The sequence below is a fragment of the Triticum urartu genome, chromosome 1A, assembly GCF_056163025.1.
Source record: "Triticum urartu cultivar PI428250 chromosome 1A, HENAU_Tu73, whole genome shotgun sequence".
Taxonomy (NCBI): Eukaryota; Viridiplantae; Streptophyta; class Magnoliopsida; order Poales; family Poaceae; genus Triticum; species Triticum urartu.
The window spans coordinates 88,918,780-88,935,577 of record NC_141873.1 but is presented as its reverse complement, the minus strand read 5'-3'; the positions used below and the strand labels follow the sequence as shown (position 1 = coordinate 88,935,577).

At 45.2% G+C, this 16,798-nt stretch overlaps 1 protein-coding gene and 1 pseudogene across 19 annotated transcripts; both read left to right on the top strand.

Annotated features, from left to right (window-relative positions):
- Positions 1-545: 545 nt before the first annotated feature.
- On the top strand, positions 546-9,832 carry LOC125549027 (uncharacterized). 19 transcript variants are annotated; one of them, XR_015598971.1, is made up of 13 exons: positions 551-1,157; positions 1,350-1,483; positions 1,621-1,738; positions 1,838-2,058; positions 2,136-2,200; positions 2,364-2,416; positions 2,537-2,712; positions 3,106-3,196; positions 3,295-3,554; positions 3,686-3,898; positions 6,456-6,541; positions 6,657-7,445; positions 9,074-9,815. XR_015598971.1 is itself a non-coding variant. In XM_087514023.1 (9 exons), exons 6-9 carry the CDS (start codon positions 2,572-2,574, stop codon positions 3,742-3,744), a joined length of 489 nt encoding a protein of 162 aa, XP_087370149.1. In that variant the 5' UTR covers positions 550-1,157; positions 1,613-1,738; positions 1,838-2,058; positions 2,136-2,200; positions 2,364-2,416; positions 2,537-2,571; the 3' UTR covers positions 3,745-4,006. The 19 variants fall into 19 exon arrangements, 3 of the variants coding, with proteins under 3 accessions (XP_087370149.1, XP_087370131.1, XP_087370139.1); XR_015598961.1 differs by having other exon boundaries at positions 1,613-1,738; XR_015598992.1 differs by lacking the exon at positions 1,350-1,483 and having other exon boundaries at positions 546-1,157; positions 1,613-1,738; positions 3,106-3,137; positions 3,729-3,898; positions 9,074-9,752.
- A 2,993-nt stretch (positions 9,833-12,825) lies between these two features.
- LOC125532723 (putative laccase-18 pseudogene) lies at positions 12,826-15,938 on the top strand (annotated as a pseudogene).
- The last annotated feature ends 860 nt before the right edge of the window (positions 15,939-16,798 follow it).

Below are 16,798 nucleotides of genomic sequence, written 5' to 3'. Positions count from 1 at the left end.
GGAGCAAAAAGCCAAGCTGAGCGAGAGAGAGCTTCATGAGCCGCTTCATGTGAACGTTATAGCGGCAATTCCATGGTTTTAGCATGGTAAAGGAGCTCCCACGCGACTCACACAACTACAACCGGCTAACACCCAGTTCAAAACATGTATGCACACCACAATCACGCATTGAACATGTCAGTTATACACTCAGAACAAGTACAATCTCTAATAGGCAGCTCAACACCATATATAATTAGCACTCGAGCCAACACAAATACTACCATTATAAAAAAAAAGAGGACGGAGAACCAGATCATTCTATCTATCAAAACCTGCAATCTGATGGTCTACATCCCTCAAGCACACTAAACATATTTCACGCTTTAATTACCCACCATGCCATTGCTTAAAATATCTGTTAACGAAAATTATCTACTATCCCTATAAAAAAAGAGAGAAGCAAATCCAAACAATCACACCTATTCATTAGCAAGATCTAATGCTCCTTAATCATTCCGTGTTTAACACTACCCACCACGCCCATCGCTAACCCGCCCCTAATCGATCGCTAACCCGCCCCGCCGTTAAAAAAAAAGAGAAGAAAACCGTGAGCACGATCTCTCCCCCGTCCGCAGGACCTCTCGCCCCCGCCTTCTGCGGCGCCGTTCGCCGCCCGCGGTTTGCCGCCCATCGCGCCCTTCGCCGCGGGACAGCCGGAGCCGCCGCCCGTCGCGCACTGCGGGAGCCGCCGCAGGTTGTCGCTTGTCGCGCCCTTCGCCGCGGGAGAGCCGGAGCCACCGCCCGTCGCGCGCCGGAGGAGCCACCGCAGGTCGCCGCGGGAGAGCCGGGGCCGCCGCGATCGTGAGCAGCCGCCCGCCCATCCTCCATCCCTACGCGGGCGCACCTTCCTTCAGCTCCTCCTCGCGCCGCCCCTCTCCTTTGCCCCGGCCGCCAAGACCCAGCGGTCGCTTCACCGGGTTGCGGCGCCGCCCCGCCCGATAGCCTCCTAGCGGCCGCCTGCCGCCATCCGCGCAGACTGCTTCACCGACGCCCGCGGCCGCTTCACCGGGCCACGGCGTCGCCCGCCCATCCCTGTGTGTGCGACGGCTGAAAATTTCGATCTGCGATGGTGCGCGGAGATCAAGCGATGACGGCAACAGCGTCGAGCTTTGCAGGTATTGATCCCCCCTCCCCTTCCCCAGCAATGCTTGAATTGGACTGCATGAATGAATTTGCTGGCACGAGTATGCAAGATAGAAAAATAAGTGAATCTTTTGATGTTGTCCCCTCCGCATTAGTATGGAATTCAGAAATTATCTTGTTATCTTTGCCCACTAGCATTTTCTAGACTAATAATGGTAGTGCAGATTTCAGCTAGAGCTTGCAGAGTTCTAAAATATGTTACCAAATCGTTTCTTCAAAACCTGGTTCACAAATACTATGATCTTGCTACTAGCTTCTATGAGTGTGGCTGGACTGAATCCTTCCACTTTGCTCATAGGTGAGGACTCTTATCAAAAGAACAAATAATTGGTCTTTCATTCTTCAAGAAAGTTATATTTCAAAAGAAAAAAAATATATGAGAATATGTCATAGAACATTGCTAATTGTGATTCCCCATGTGTCTTAGCATTTTAGGTGGAATGGTGAACCTTGAAGCAGAAGTACCAAACGGTACGAGCACTTTCTGGCCCTATAGCTTGAGTTGAAGCCTGGGATGAAGGTCGTTTTTCTTATGAAGATCGAATAACCCATGGTAGAATGATTTTCCTTTTTAAGATGCTCTTGCTGCAGCTATATAACTTGATAATGGAGCATACAACATCGTGATGTTTGTTGAATTGCTTTGCTGTAGGTTTTGGATGTCAGGTATGGAATAGGCAGGCCATTAAGAGAAATTCCAAGATTTAGGTTTAATTCCTGTTTCGCGCTTTCACCTCTCTTCATACATGTGAATACTGATGTGTTCGGGTTTAGACATTCTCATATGCGTGATTAACGCAACTGAAGTGATTCATGTTTTTCTTACTTTCAACTGAAAACTTGTGGGGGCATGATTTTGAGGAGGCGATCCAGGTATTATTCATCTTTCAATTTTTTTATCGTGATCTGTCTCTTTGAAAAAGTTGAAAACCTAATATGATGGTTTACAGAGCACCAATAAGTTAGAGAAGTTCGACCTCAACCTTTCCAGGAATTAATCTATTTCGGAACGGAGGTACTAAGCAGTACTAATACTTGTCTCTTCTGTTTGTAACCTAAAGAAGATGTATAATTGTGTCTGTAAGTTAGATAAGGACTATTGGCTTTGTGATATTTCATTATCTGATGTTTGTAACCTAAAAAAGATGTATAACTGATCAGGCAACTGTTTTCTGCAGCTCCACCTCAGTTACTGATTGAACAACAACGACTACCAAATAACTAGGGAAAGGTTGTTCAATGCTCATTATTTTTTGGTTGATTCTTCTATTGACTGTGATTATTTATTTTGGTATTTATTTATTTTTTGGTTGATTCTTCTATTGACTGTGATTTTTTTTTTGGTGACGAGGTCGCCACCAAGAACGGGTCACTGATAGTATCAACATGGAGGCGTGCCTTAGCCTGGAGCCCAGCAAGAAGATCATCGGGAGCTTCGGGACATTTGAGACGGCCGTTCTCCATGTGGCCAACGCCATCCAGCTGCAGGCATTGCGCTGGCCTCGGCAGGAGTCGGTCAAGCCCAATGTGAGTTACCAATCTTCTTACATTAGAGTGTCGTAATTGATTTACTTATTATCATAGCAATATGCTTGGATGGTTGTAATTCATGACGGGATTAACAGTACCCCATCACAGAAACTTCTACATTCAGTTAGGACTACTTATGTCTACTTAAACGTGTTCCTTATCCCGACTTTCATATACACGCATAGTATGAACTGTAGTCCTGCTAACTGCTAGCTTTTTTTGGTCATATCTGATTCTGTGGTGTTAATCCACTCCTACGTTGCCAAACTCAGTTTGATTATACATGGAGTATGTTATATACTTTGATGATATTTTCAGATTTTAAATATATGACAAGCACAATCCCTGATACTAATGCTTACTCTGTTTATTTTGGATGTTCAAGTGTAGCATCTATTGACCAATGCAAGCTCCATCAGGATGTGCGTAGTGTCCATAAGTTCCCTTTTGGCCAGTACATGGAGAAAAAAAAACATGGAATGTACAACAATCCTACATGAAACATTCTGAACAAAGTCATATTGAGCTACCCCTAGAAATTTTTGCAGCTTCTGTGAACTCTTGTTTTATGTTCTATAGGGCCAACTTGCATTTTCACGTCAAGCATGGCTGATTATCAGAGGGCAAGGAAAGATGGAGTAGCAGAAGCATTGCTTACGATGAGTTCATCGGGTCAACAGTGCACATTAACAAGCATTGCCTGCTGTCTGCCGTCGCCTACTTTGACGAGGATGACAGCGGGTACATCACCGTTGACCGCTGGAAGAGGTGTGCTGGGAGTACAACACAAGCTGACCGGCATCGCGACATCGCCAGGGAGGTCGGCAATGACAACATGCGTATGTTTATTCACTGCAGTCACCATCTTAAATTAATTAATTGGTTTCAATTAACTCCGTTGAATAGTCTGTACTATTACGCTAATTACTACAAATCTGAAATGCAAATTGACCATGTCTCATTTGATTAGGATGTTCAAATTGACTATGGAGAGTATATGACAACTCATGCAGGTTCGTAATGACTTGAAGAAAGCATATGAGAAGCGAGTATAGGAGCTTTAATATTAGAGCAACAGGGGAGGAGCAAATGATTGAAGGGCTATCAGCCGTGTAATAGAAAGCTGAGGATAACGTCAACAGGTGGAAAACTATATTTGGTTGACATAATAACACTAGCAAAGGTGAATAACAATGTAACATTATCTTTTCATTAGTTGATCCATTCAACTTTTGTTTGATATGACTGGCATGATATTTGGATAGGAAAGTTATTTGTTAACTCCGTATCATTTTTATGTGCAAGCTAATAATTATGCACTGTGCATTTGCCTGCAATTTCCTAGAAGTTCTCCATACTTTTCGAAGAAAATGTTTTGTGAAGTATAGTTTCTCAAGAAAATTAAAATGTGCTTGTAGTAATTTTTTCCTAAAGTTTTGTCATCTTGTAGAATGATCGACAACGGGCTCCCAGTAAAAGAATAGGATAGGAGCTGTAGGTAATAAAAAATGAGGATATGAGAAGTTGGTAGTTGAAGTTAGTATAATTGCTTAGCATTGTTTTATTCAGTAGGATTGGCGTTGCAGCTGAGGAAATATGTGATATGGAGTAATTTGGTCAACTAAAGGACATTTTACATTTGAAGTATCTTTAACACACTTTGCAAAATGAATGATGAAGGGGCATTAGGCTATTTTTCTATGCATCTGGTGATAATAGACGTGCGTTGCACGTGCACACTTACTATAACCTACTAATCGATCCCTAACCCACCTCCGTCCCGCCCCGCCGTTAAAAAAAATTGTTCGCACGATCTATCGCCCCGCCCGCACGACCTCTCGCAGTCACGCCCCCTCCTCCCGCAGCCGTTAGCCGCTGGAGCCGCTGCCCTTTGCCATGGAAGAGCCGGAGCCGCCGCAGGTCACGGCCCTTTGCCACAGAAGAGTCGGAGCCGCCGTCCGTCGCGCGCTGCAGGAGAGCTGGAGCCACCACCCGTCGCCCGCCGCGGGAGTCGCCGCCGCGCCCTTTGTCTTTTGTTGGACGCATCCCTGTTAGAACATAACATTGTTTTGTTAGTGCCTTTGAACTGTTGTGCCATGGTGATTTGTGAATAACGAAGAAAAGTTCAGAATAACTCAAGTTGGCATGTGCGAGTGCGTGCGATACTAACGTTGTAGGAAAGCCTCACCTGCAGTTTTCTAAACTCTGCCTCAGAATGTTCCATCCCATTTTTTGGCTCACTTCTTTTTTTGGAGATTAGCATATGTTGGTATTGTTTCTGTTCTTCAGTCAGAGTTGGTGGTCCAAACCTGGGGGGGGGGGGGGGGGGGGTTGATCTTTGAGTTCAGCTGTACACAGTTGATTTCTCCACATATTAAGATCAGAAATAATGTGCCATGGGGTGATCTTTGAGTTCAGTTGCAGGCAGTCAATTTGTCCACATATTAAGATCAGAGATAATGTGCCATGGTGACATGTGTATAACTGAAATTCAGAATGAACTCAATCTACCATGTGAGTGCCTGCGATACACTCAGGTTGCAGTTTCTCAAATACTGAATGTTTAGTCCCTTGAGACTCCATATTGGCTCAACTTGCAGTTTTCTGAACTCTATTTCAGAATGTTATACCCGATGTCTCGGCTTGCAATTTTTGGTGTTGCTTCTGTTCTTTGGTGACAGTTAGCTATCTGAATGGTTTAACAAAGGATAGCTACATAGTATGGCAAAGTACATTTGGTATCCCGCTGAAGCTGAAAACATACAGAGCACCTGTAATTAGTTTTTGGTCGACGAATTTCAGCTAGATTATAGTGTTGCGGCTCTGAACTGTGGTGATTGTGTGTGAGTGGAATTTTAGCTAGGTCGCTGCCCTCGCGCCCTTCGCTGCGGGAGCCGGAGCCGCCCACCGCTCGAGCCGCTCAGCTTGCCCTGGCCTCCGCCCCGCCGCCCCCGGTCCTATTCTGCCCCCACGCGATTCGACGATGAGGACGCTAGCGGAGAACCGCTGCTACAAATCCTCACGCTCGCCTCCACCAGTCACATGGTCTCCAGTCATCAAGACACCCCCACCCTCCTCGACTGCTGCTGGTGCTGCCGGCACCACTATTCTTCCTCTCGATCCGGTTCCGGCGAGGAACCCATCACCGCGCCGACCAGTCCAAGGAACTCACATCACCTCCATCAAGGTACTCGCGCTTCTGCATTGTCAGTTCCGATGTCATTAATGGGCGACATCTACATGTTGTGTGTCTCACCTGTAGGAAAACAATGACCTATGTGATTACAAATATGTGCTTGCTTCTTCATGAAGAGCCAAAAAAGGTACCAATTGGTCCTTCTATTTAAATAAATGATGCTGCATAAAATTATATGTTAATCCCATTATTTATTTTCAGTGCAAGAATATGCAGATAGAACCATAGAATATATATATACATTGTACATTACCGCGCACAGGCTTTCTCCCTGTTGCATATGCCTTTATAATAACTTGAGCTATCCATACTTGGATTAGCAACTAAATCTTAGATAATATGAAACTTGTTCTCACATGTCCATTTTCCATAATTCTTAGATGTCCATTCTAGATATTGAGCCTAGAAGCATGCACTTCATGTACAGAATATCTAAGATTTATAGCATTCACTCATATCTCTGACCACAAGATACAATCACTGACTATATAGTACAATAAGATTTAATCTCTGAATAAAACCTCACCAAAGAATCTTCATACAGAAGTATAGACGTTGATGCAAATGTATGGAGCATGGCCACCAACAGATCCACACATTTGGTCAGTGATGAATCAATGCAACCTATTGGTACATGAGTTATTTCTCTTTCTTTCTCTGAACTACTCTTTCTCTTTCACAATTACAGTTCAGCACCTTCTATGAACTGCACCTTATATCATGTCGGATTGATAATTCCTTGTAGTGGGAGGGGAGGATATTCGATCTGAGTATGTCAGAGAGGAGGAGCAAGACGGAATTAATAAGGCAAGAATTGTTTCCCTTTTAGTTTGGATCTCTGTTGCTTCATGATGATATTATCTAACTGATGAAAAGGGAACGTTGTACGTGACTGATGAAAGAGTTGTTTCGCCTCACCAGGCAAGAAACTTTTGACCCATCCCTGCAATGTATTTTCATAGTGCCCTTGTATAAGTAAATGGAAGGAATTCTAAATGATGAAGAGTGTCTTATTGCATTAGTTTTTTATATCTGCAGAGTGAGCACATGACTTTCTTCCCTGCCTTTACTTACTAATGAAAAATAAACATCAATGCATGTTATCTTTACTAAATTAATAACACTAAGTAGGAATTCAGAATAATAACATATTAATAACAACGGGTAGGAATTCTGAATAAAAATAGTGCATGAGAAATATGGCATGCACCTTAACATAGAAATGTTCTTTTTAATTGCTCATATGTTAATGTTGCAAATGTTCTTTTCTTGTTCTCTTAATAATGGTTTTAGACGGAGAGCTGTGCCCATGTTGTATGCCAACATTGGTCCTTAGATTAGTCAATTTTTGTTGCAGCATATGTTATCTATAGATTTTTTTAGAATGTCTATGAAGTTTCATCTGCAAGCTTTTGATCCTAATGGCTACATCCTTATAAGGTTATTTCTTGTTTGTAAGATGAATAGTACCTATGTCAAGACTCAAGACTCAAGAGAAGCAAGAGTGCATAGCAGTAGCAGTTGTTCAACCAAGGTAATCACTTGAACCGAATATTTCTAAATTATAATTAAAAGAGGACAGGTTCTTACAAATCTAACATATTCCTTTTGATTCTTGATCTTGTTTCATATATAGCTTAGACGTAGCATGTCATGTATGAATTTATTTCCACTGGGTGGAAGCATTTTATGCTCTTACCTTTGTGCTTTTAAGACTTTTCATTTTAGCTTTATTAGTCAGGATGTGCATTGCATGTACACGATTAACAGGTACAAAATGCCAAACCGGTAAAAGCGCACTTTATTATCAATTCAGTCCACATGGTTTGTGCAACATTTGCATGTAAGAGTAGATTTGCATGTGTTCTTATTTTTTATGGCTAATTAGCTAAACACAATTGCTACATAGTGGTTCCACTTGCTGACAACGGTGAGGTGCAATGGAGATTGCCCTAAGATACACAAATATATTGCTGAATTTAGCAAAGTTGTCTCGAGCTAACTCTTCTAACTTCTACAATAGCCAATATACATGGCATGTTGTTCTCCAGACAGAGGTCAATTCATTTTTTACTGTCATTGTCTATTGCTTCCGAGATAAGCACATGCTGACTTTTATATTATCATTCTAGATGTATCTTGTGTTACAAGTTGTCAGATCATTGTTGATGCTGATACATCACTATGACTTTTGAAGATGCTCTTATCCCTTTTGTTTCAACATGTCTTCTTTGCTTTCAATTAATCTTGTGTGAATTCAAAGCCAACACAAAGTGCCATTTTTTTTGTTCTAGCATGTCTTCTTTATACTCCCTCTGTAAAAGGCTTTTATATTTCTTTACGGAGGAAGTATTTGTAAAAGGCACATTACATATTTTTTAAATTTGACGTGACTAACTGAGCTTGCATAATTCAGTTCATCATAGATTATCCAATGTGACGTAGTAAAAGGCACATTACATATTTTTAAATTTGACGTGACTAACTGAGCTTGCATAATTCAGTTCATCATAGTTTATCAAATGTGACATAGACAATAGAATATAGATGGCTTAGAAGGGTTCTATGAGCAAGGATTTTCTTTGGGCGGAGACGTGCATTGCACGGGCAAGCTTACTAGTAATATAAAATAAAACAACTGACTGCAATAATCTGGTAGGAAAAAAGGAATTAGTCTCACATGTACACAATCATCATGCTTAATCCCACATGTGAAGAATGGGCGCGATGAAGCTCACATTAGCCTCTAGTCATACAGGCACATAATTGCTAAATCTCAGTCGATTAAGACTTAAGCAAGTCTAAGTTGATACTATATTTATAATATCTTATGTGGAGATTCGTGTAAAATTTTACCATTTCCATTTTTTTCTTTCAGTTTTGCTAAAGCACATCTAGATGTGCTATAACTATTGTACATATAAGTCTTATGTTATTGATCTTATGTTAAGATCTGTGTATGATATTTTCTTTTTCTTTTTTCCCTTTCTCTCTGCTTAATTCACTCACTTTGATATGAATAACTAGAACACATCTAGATGTGTCCTAGACACACCCTTTTTCTTTACATGCTATGCCACACTCCTAGTCATAAGTGAAGGCTGCTGAGGTAACGAGAGATCTACGTATCCGAGTCATTAAAATACTAGGCCTTGCCTGCAGCGTGGAACATCCATCGCCGTGCAGTATCCATTGCCCAATAAAGCATCACGGCCAGACTATGAGATCCGCCTCGCTCGCTGACGGTACCAACAGCGGATGGCTGGGGTGGCGGCCATCGGCAAGGAGTGCGACAACAAGGCGGTGTTCGGCGAGACCGATGATGATGAGGAGGACATCACTGAGGCTGCACCCCGCAGCGACGACCATAAAGTCTGCATGTTCATGGGCGCCGCCGGCAGTGAGAAAGAGTAGTGCATAGTAGGTCGCTGCTGCTCTGGTTCAAGAAGGCCACCGCTCCTTCTCTCCCGTTCAGAGGGAGTACTGCCTATCTAAAAGCTTTTATTAGGTCATTAAGGGAGTAAGTACTACAGTGCCGACTGATTTGCGTGCTGATGCCCATTCATGAACGCCTAATTAGGTTACTGAAAAACAATACTCTCCTTCCATCCCTCTTTTGATCCCGCGTTAACTCAGTGCGCACTGCACTTTTTTACGCCGGCTAGAGGAAATCTCGTCGCTTAATTCATAGCCACGATTGACTTTGTCATTGTCTCTGGATTATCAAGTACTGCTAAACTAATTTACCCTCAAGGCGAAAGGCTAGGTGGCCTCTTACCGGCGCAACGGAAAGTAGTGTACGTGCCAAAGATGCTAATCTGTAATCCCCCTTCACATCACTGTCTTCCTTTGAAGCCCCATCTCTAGGCACTAGCCACGAGCCAGTCTAGCTAGCTTATAGCAATAGCCATGCATTGTACTTTTATTATATTGAGCAAAATTGACAAATTTGACCTATAGACGAAATCAAATCACATAATAAACTGCCCGTGAAACTATTTCACGCGGCCGATCTTTTTGTGTGATGCCCGACACAAAGACGTCACACTACACTGTGCAACGCCTCACAGATAGGCGCTACACGCCTGGCCAGCGTCGCACCTGTGTGATCCGAAAGTTACTAAGTCAGTGTGCAGCGCCTGAGAGTTAGGCGCCACACTATACAGTGTAGCGCCTAGCTTCTAAGCATTGCACTAGTGGTTGCTTCATTTTGTAGTGCAATCACTAGTGCCGTGCCTGAGAGCTAGACGCCACACTATATAGTGCAGCGCCTAACTCTTAGGCTCTGCACAATGACTTAGCAATTTTTAGACAGTCTGGGGTGCAACGCTGGCAGGCGTGTAACACCTATCTGTGAGGCGTTGCACAGTGTAGTGTGGCGCCTTCGTGTCGGGCGTCGCACAAAAAAATCAGCCCGTGAAATAGTTTCACGGACAGTTCATTCTGTGATTTGATTTCGTCCACAAGTCAAATTTGTTAAATTTGCCATTATATTGCATGCATGCCACAAGGTTGCGGGGTACGAAAAAGTATAGCATAGTGATCTACTGGGCTTGCGTGATGGATGCTATCAATGGCGTTTCATGTCGATCGCTTGGTTTGATTAGCCTGATCAGCGGTTTCAAACGGCCGTTGGATGCCGACGCCTTGGCCGTCGAGTGTATAAATAGGCTATTGCTCAGGCTTTGCAAAATCATCCTTCCACTGAGCAGCGAGTTGGGTAGCCAACTAGTGATGAAGAGCACTAAGCTTGCAGAGCAACCAAGCATGGAGAAGCTCTCCGTGGCGGCCACCATCTTCTGCGTCGTTGTCTTTGTGGCTTTGGCGGCGTCCGGCGGCGACGTGTCCATCGTGGAGCACACCTTTGTCGTGAGTATAATATATCTATTTGTTGACGTATAATGTGCTGCCTAGTCTCTTTCATGAGATTGGTCTTTTGGTTGTGTTGGCTAGATCATACATTTATACATGGTATCGGAGCTTTCGGTTCACTTTTAGACCTGAGGAAGCCATACGTGAGGAGAAGTGTTGACGTATTCATGCTCCAGCCAACTCATCCAAAAGTCCGAACTGAACTGAAGACCTCTTGGCTCGGATACCATATTGAATTCATGTATCGACCAGTTGCTCCAAAAGTTCGAACTGATGGAGGGATGGCAATATATTTCAACACTATCTATCTGGTTAATTATGGCATGTTGTTGATCACTTCATGGTAGGTTTAACTTTGGTATATATTGTCCGTAGTTGTAGCATGATTCGTTTAACTTTGGGAGGTCGTGAAGACAATTATCTTGCTTTGGGCTCGCTAAAATCTTAGGCTTACTACGTTGGATAGAGTACATACGGTATAGCTTTGCTACTCCTATCTATAGCTTTCTTTTTGCGATTCCTTTATAACCTCTTGCTTAGTTACTAGCAAAAGTGCCCGTGCGTTGTAACAGGTAAAAAAAATCATAAAATTTATAGACCCAAAATAAAATAATTCAAGTCCAAGCAAATTACACCAATATGTCATCAGTTTTACAGATTGATAATTAAGAATAAATGATGCAAGAGAGCAAATAACACGAGACATCAAATTTAAGACAAAAAAGAAATAGATCAAAGATTTTTAATGATGTTGGTAGTGAATCCCCCTAGGGGTCCGTGCTTTGCAATTGGAGACACAAAAAATACATGCTAGCCAAATAAGTATGATTTAATATCCGGACATATGAGTGTCGTCTATTTTAACATGGTGGCTCGCCATGTTGCCACACAATATCCACGTGATCATCATGCACGTGGTAAATCCCTAGGCAATGAGCTTATCCCTGCACGACACACATGCCATTGTCTCGCGCAAGGAAATATTTAAATATTTTAAAACGAATCTCATCGACCACGAACTACTCTCAATGTCTAGACATATAAAGACTTTCCAAAAACTAATCAAATCCTAGACATAAAATACTTCTGAATCGGCGAACAGTTTTTCGAATCGACAAACATCTTTTATAAATTAGGACATCTTAAAAAAATCACGAACATTTGTTTTGTTTAGAGAAACATTTATTGAAATGCATGAATAGATTTTGAATTCATGAATATTTTTTTGACTCAGCTAACATTTTTTCAATTGATGACTTTTTAAAATTAGGGGATGAATTTTAAATTTCGCAAAAGACATTTGATTTTTTGAATATCTTTTAAAATTTCATGGACATTTTTTTCCAGATTCACAAATATGTTTTGAATACACAATCATTTTTTTGAAAATCATGAGCATGATTTTACTTCCTGGCATGTTTTTCCAGATTGTGATTTTTTATAATTTGCGAACAGTTTCGTAAAATCACCAACATTTTTTGAAACAGCGAAAATTTTATGATTTCCCAAAGTTTTTTTAATTCACTCACATTATATAATTTCTCTAAAATTCTGTTATAACTGGAAACTTTTCATAATTTGAAATTGTCAAATTAATTTAAGGAAGAAAAAACTGAAACAGAAATGAGAAAAGAAAAGAAAAGACAATGAAAAAAAAAGAAACAGGAGCGTCACACCCTGGTTTGCAGGGTGGAAGGAACAGCCTGTAGCAACCAAGCTAGTAGTGCGCCTGTGTTGTACATAGGGCATCAGAGGTATAAAGCCACTTTTCACGGCGGCGCCTTTGGATATAAAAGCCGAATCGTTTTCTTAACTTATGGGTGGCATAGCAGGTAATTTATAGCTAATTCGAGGGCAATTATTTGGACGGACGACCAGAAGCACTATTTACTTTATTATTATATTAGGGTAGAGGTAGATGAGATCTCATTAGTTGACTAATGACCACTCAGTTAGTAGTTGATTAATGATGTTCAGGTGCACGAGATGAACCACTATTGATCAATCAATTATTTGATTATAATGACGTTCAGGTCCACAAGATGAACCAGACGCACCTGTGCAAACACGACCAAGATTTATGTGGTGAACGGGCAGCTCCCGTGCCCCACAATCGACGTCACCGACGGCGACACGGTTGTCGTCCACGTTGTGAACCGTCTCCCTCACGGGCTCACCATCCACTGGCACGGCGTCCGGCAGATCAGGAGTTGCTGGTCTGATGGCGCCGGCTTCGTCACCGAGTGCCCCATCCCTCCCAGTGGCGAGCACATGTACCGCTTCAACGTCACCGGCCAGGTTGGTACCGCTTCAATGTCACCGGCCAGGCTGGCACGTTGTGATGGCACGCCCACGTCACCTGCCTTCGTGCCACAGTCGCCGACGCCTTCATCATCCGCCCCAAAGGCGGGAGGTACCCATTCTCGACGCCCGCCAAAGACGTCCCCATCATTATCAGCGAGTGGTGGGAGCTCGACCTCGTCGAGCTCGTTAAGAGGATGCACAACGATAACTTCGCCGACAACTCGCTGTCGACGACCATCGATGGTAAGCTCGGCGACCTCACAAACTGCTCCGGCAAGCCGGAGGAGAGCTTCGTCCTTGACGTGGTGCGTGGGGAGACATACTGCTGCGGATCGTGAACACGGCCCTCTTTTCGGAGTACTACTTCAAGGTCGCCGGGCACACGTTCACGGTGGTGGGAGCCGACGGGTACTACCCGACGCCGTACAAGACGGACATGGTGACCGTCGCGCCAGGGGAGGCCATCGACGTGCTCATGGTCGCGCCAGGGGTGTTTGTCTTCAGTCTGACAGGTTGTTCCGCTCTCCGCGGATCTCGCGGGATTCGAATTTTGGGAAGCGCGCCAGACGAGAGGAAACGAGGTCATCGGGATGGATTAGGTAAGTCTTCTCGATCCCCGCGCCACCTTTTTCGCCACGTACTGCGCGCGCGACTGTTGCGGGATTTGTTTAGATCGCTTGGGTCCACTAGTCAGCCACTCGGCGGAAGGTCTTATAAAAGGTCTCGGGCCAGGCCTCTGCTCCGCACGCCACCATTCTCTCTTCTCTTTCTCCCGATCTCTCCGCCACTCTCGCTTCCGCCTCGTCGCTGGACCTCCGCTCGAGCTCCATCTGCCACCATGGGGAAGGATAAGACGGCGGCGCTGGAACGCGCGAAGAAGGCCACCGCGAAGGCGAAGGGCAAGCGGACCAGCCGGGGCGGATCCTCGTTGAGGTCCGGCCTGCCGGCGGGCTGGATCCAGGGCGATTGGATCCGCTCGGCAATCACGCAGGACGAAGTCGATGACCTGGTGGAGGGGGGATTGATCCCCCACAAGTCGGCTCGGCTCCCGGGGGACGAAACTGAGCCGCGGCCTAGAGAGGGTGAGTGTGTCCTCCTAGCAACCCACGTAGATCGCGGATTCTCGCTGCCTCCCCACCCTTTTTTCCGGAGTTTTTTGAACTTCTTTGGGGCTCAGCTCCACCATTTCACTCCGAACACCATAGTCTATCTGGCCGCTTTTGTGTCCATGTGCGAAAACTTCTTGGGCTGTCAACCGCATTGGGGGCTTTTCAAACACATCTTCACTTGCCGTTCCCAGTCGGTCAAAAAGGCCAAGTCGAGTGACGAGAGGACGCGGGTGATCCAGATGTGCGGTGGTCTGGGGATCCAGATGAAGAGCAAGAGTACTTTCCCAGCGATGATCCTTCCTGACTCGGTCCGGGGCTGGCAGTCGACTTGGTTTTACTGCAAGGATCAGCCAACCCCTGGCCAGTCGACTGGACTTCCTCCTTTCTCCTTGGCTTGAGTGGAGAAGCCTGCTCCCCTGAAGATAGTTCCAGAAGAGAAGGCGCAGGTCAAGGAGCTGGTTGAACGGGTCGTCCAGCTTGTCCGTGACGGAGTGACTAGGATGGATCTGCTGGAGGTCTTTCTCGGTCGACGCATCCAACCTCTTCAGGCGCGTGATCATCCGATGTGGATGTACTCTGGGCTCGAAGATACCACTCGGATCCACCCGGAGGAGGTCAGCGAGGATATCTTGGAGAACTGGTTGAGGGGAATCACTGGCAACAAAGACAACCCTCAGGGATCCAGGAGGGTGATTCCATTCGACAACTCGCGCCAGCCGGAGCAGGTATATTTCTGTTTTATCAAGTATCTTTCCGATTCACCACGTGATGTCCCGTTTGTGGTCGACTGAATGTCTTCTGATTGTTATCCTTTCAGGCCCTCATTGAAATGTACTCTATGCCCAACGGAGTGCAGGATCCCGACACTGAAGAAGAAGGGAGCGGGGGCGAGAGCGGCGAGGAGCATTCGGAAGCCGAGGAGGACGAGGAGAGCGATGAATCGACCGATGAGGAAGAAGTCGACTCGCCTCCTCATAGGGAGAGGAGGTCCAAGCACACTCATGACCCGGCACGCGCTCCGGACTTGGTGGCTGCGCCGATTGGGCAATCCTCGAAGCGCCCCAGGACGTCTTCCCCGACGCCGACCGAGAAGCCTCCAAATCAATCCAAGGTCGCGCCGCTTCCAGCGCCGAAAGTGCCGAAAGCCATCTCTTCCAAACCGCCCAAAGCTTTGCCTCGGATCAAAGTGACCGTTCCTACTATCTCCGGGTAACCATCTGACTTGTCCTTTATGTGGATTCAATTAACTGGGTGTAACCGATTGAATGCGGGCCTTTGCAGTGCTGCTACGTCTGGGACCTCTTCATACCAGTATCGAGACGAGGAAATGGAGGATGCGGTGACCTCTAACCCAGGTATGAACTCTTGCAATTTCGATTCTTGATCCTTTTAGGGTCGAGTGGTTCACTTGGGGTCGAATGTTCTGTCTTGCAGCTCCACCCAACATCATTGACCTTCCGGACGATGACGAAGATGTGGCTCCTAAGCCTAGGAAGAGCAAGAAGGTAATAGCTGGCAGGGTGGCTCGGCAGGAACCAACTGCAACGCCTCCCGTCTGTCAAGCTGAAGATGCAGCCAGGGCCGCTGTGATGTTCGCTGCACCCTTGCCGAGTGGGCACCCCACGCGGTCGACCGCGCCTGTGGTTCCTTCAACTATCCAACTCCACACCACGGAGCCTCAAGCAGCTGCACCTGGGTCGTCTACACATTTTTTCACCAGCTATCCCGTCCCAGACAACTAGTCGGAAGCGGCTGCGGAAGCCATCCGACAGGCTGATATGATGATGGAGTGGGTGAAGATAGTGCATGAGAGCAGTCAGGCTGCCTACGACGCTAGTGCCGCTCTTCGGGCCAACGTCGAGGTGAGTAGACTTTCCGACTGTTTTTGTTCTCGAAAAATCTTCTTCTGCACAATCTCCTGTTGTTCGCGTTGAATTAGAGCACCCACAGGGTGTTGCTGTATTTTTGGTAGTTTCGCTCTTCCACTCGGTCTGGGCGAGTGGGATCAGAACCGGTGGGGGCACGCCAAGTGCACCCACTGGGTGTAGTCCCCGAGACCGCGGTCGACTGCTGGCAGTCGACTGTGGTCTGAGTTCTTCTTTTCTTTACGGTGCAATTGTTCTTTCTCTCTCTCTTTTTTTACTCCTTGCACTCGACTCCGGCGGGCCGGGCGAGTGGGATCAGAACCGGTGGGGGCACGCCAAGTGCACCCACTGGGTGTAGTCCCCGAGACCGCGGTCGACTGCTGGCAGTCGACTGGGGTCTGAACAACTTGTTGTCCACTTCTTTAGGTTTTATTCATTCGGAAATGAACTGCTTTCGAACCTATTGATTGACCTATCTCTTGCCTCCTGCAGAAGTCTTGTACTCTTATCTCCAAGTTTGCCGAACTCGAAGAGAAGCAGAGGCAACTCAACTTAGACTTGGAATTGGCTCAGCAAAATCTAAAAAAAGCTCAAGACGAGGCCGTTGGTATGGAAGGTAACTGATTGCCGACTGAATTTCAATATATCTCTTTGATCTCTTTTTTGATTCGATTATTTCTTTTGTAGAGAAAATGAAGTTGGCTCTGGACAAGAAGGACTCGGACCTCGCCGCCGCG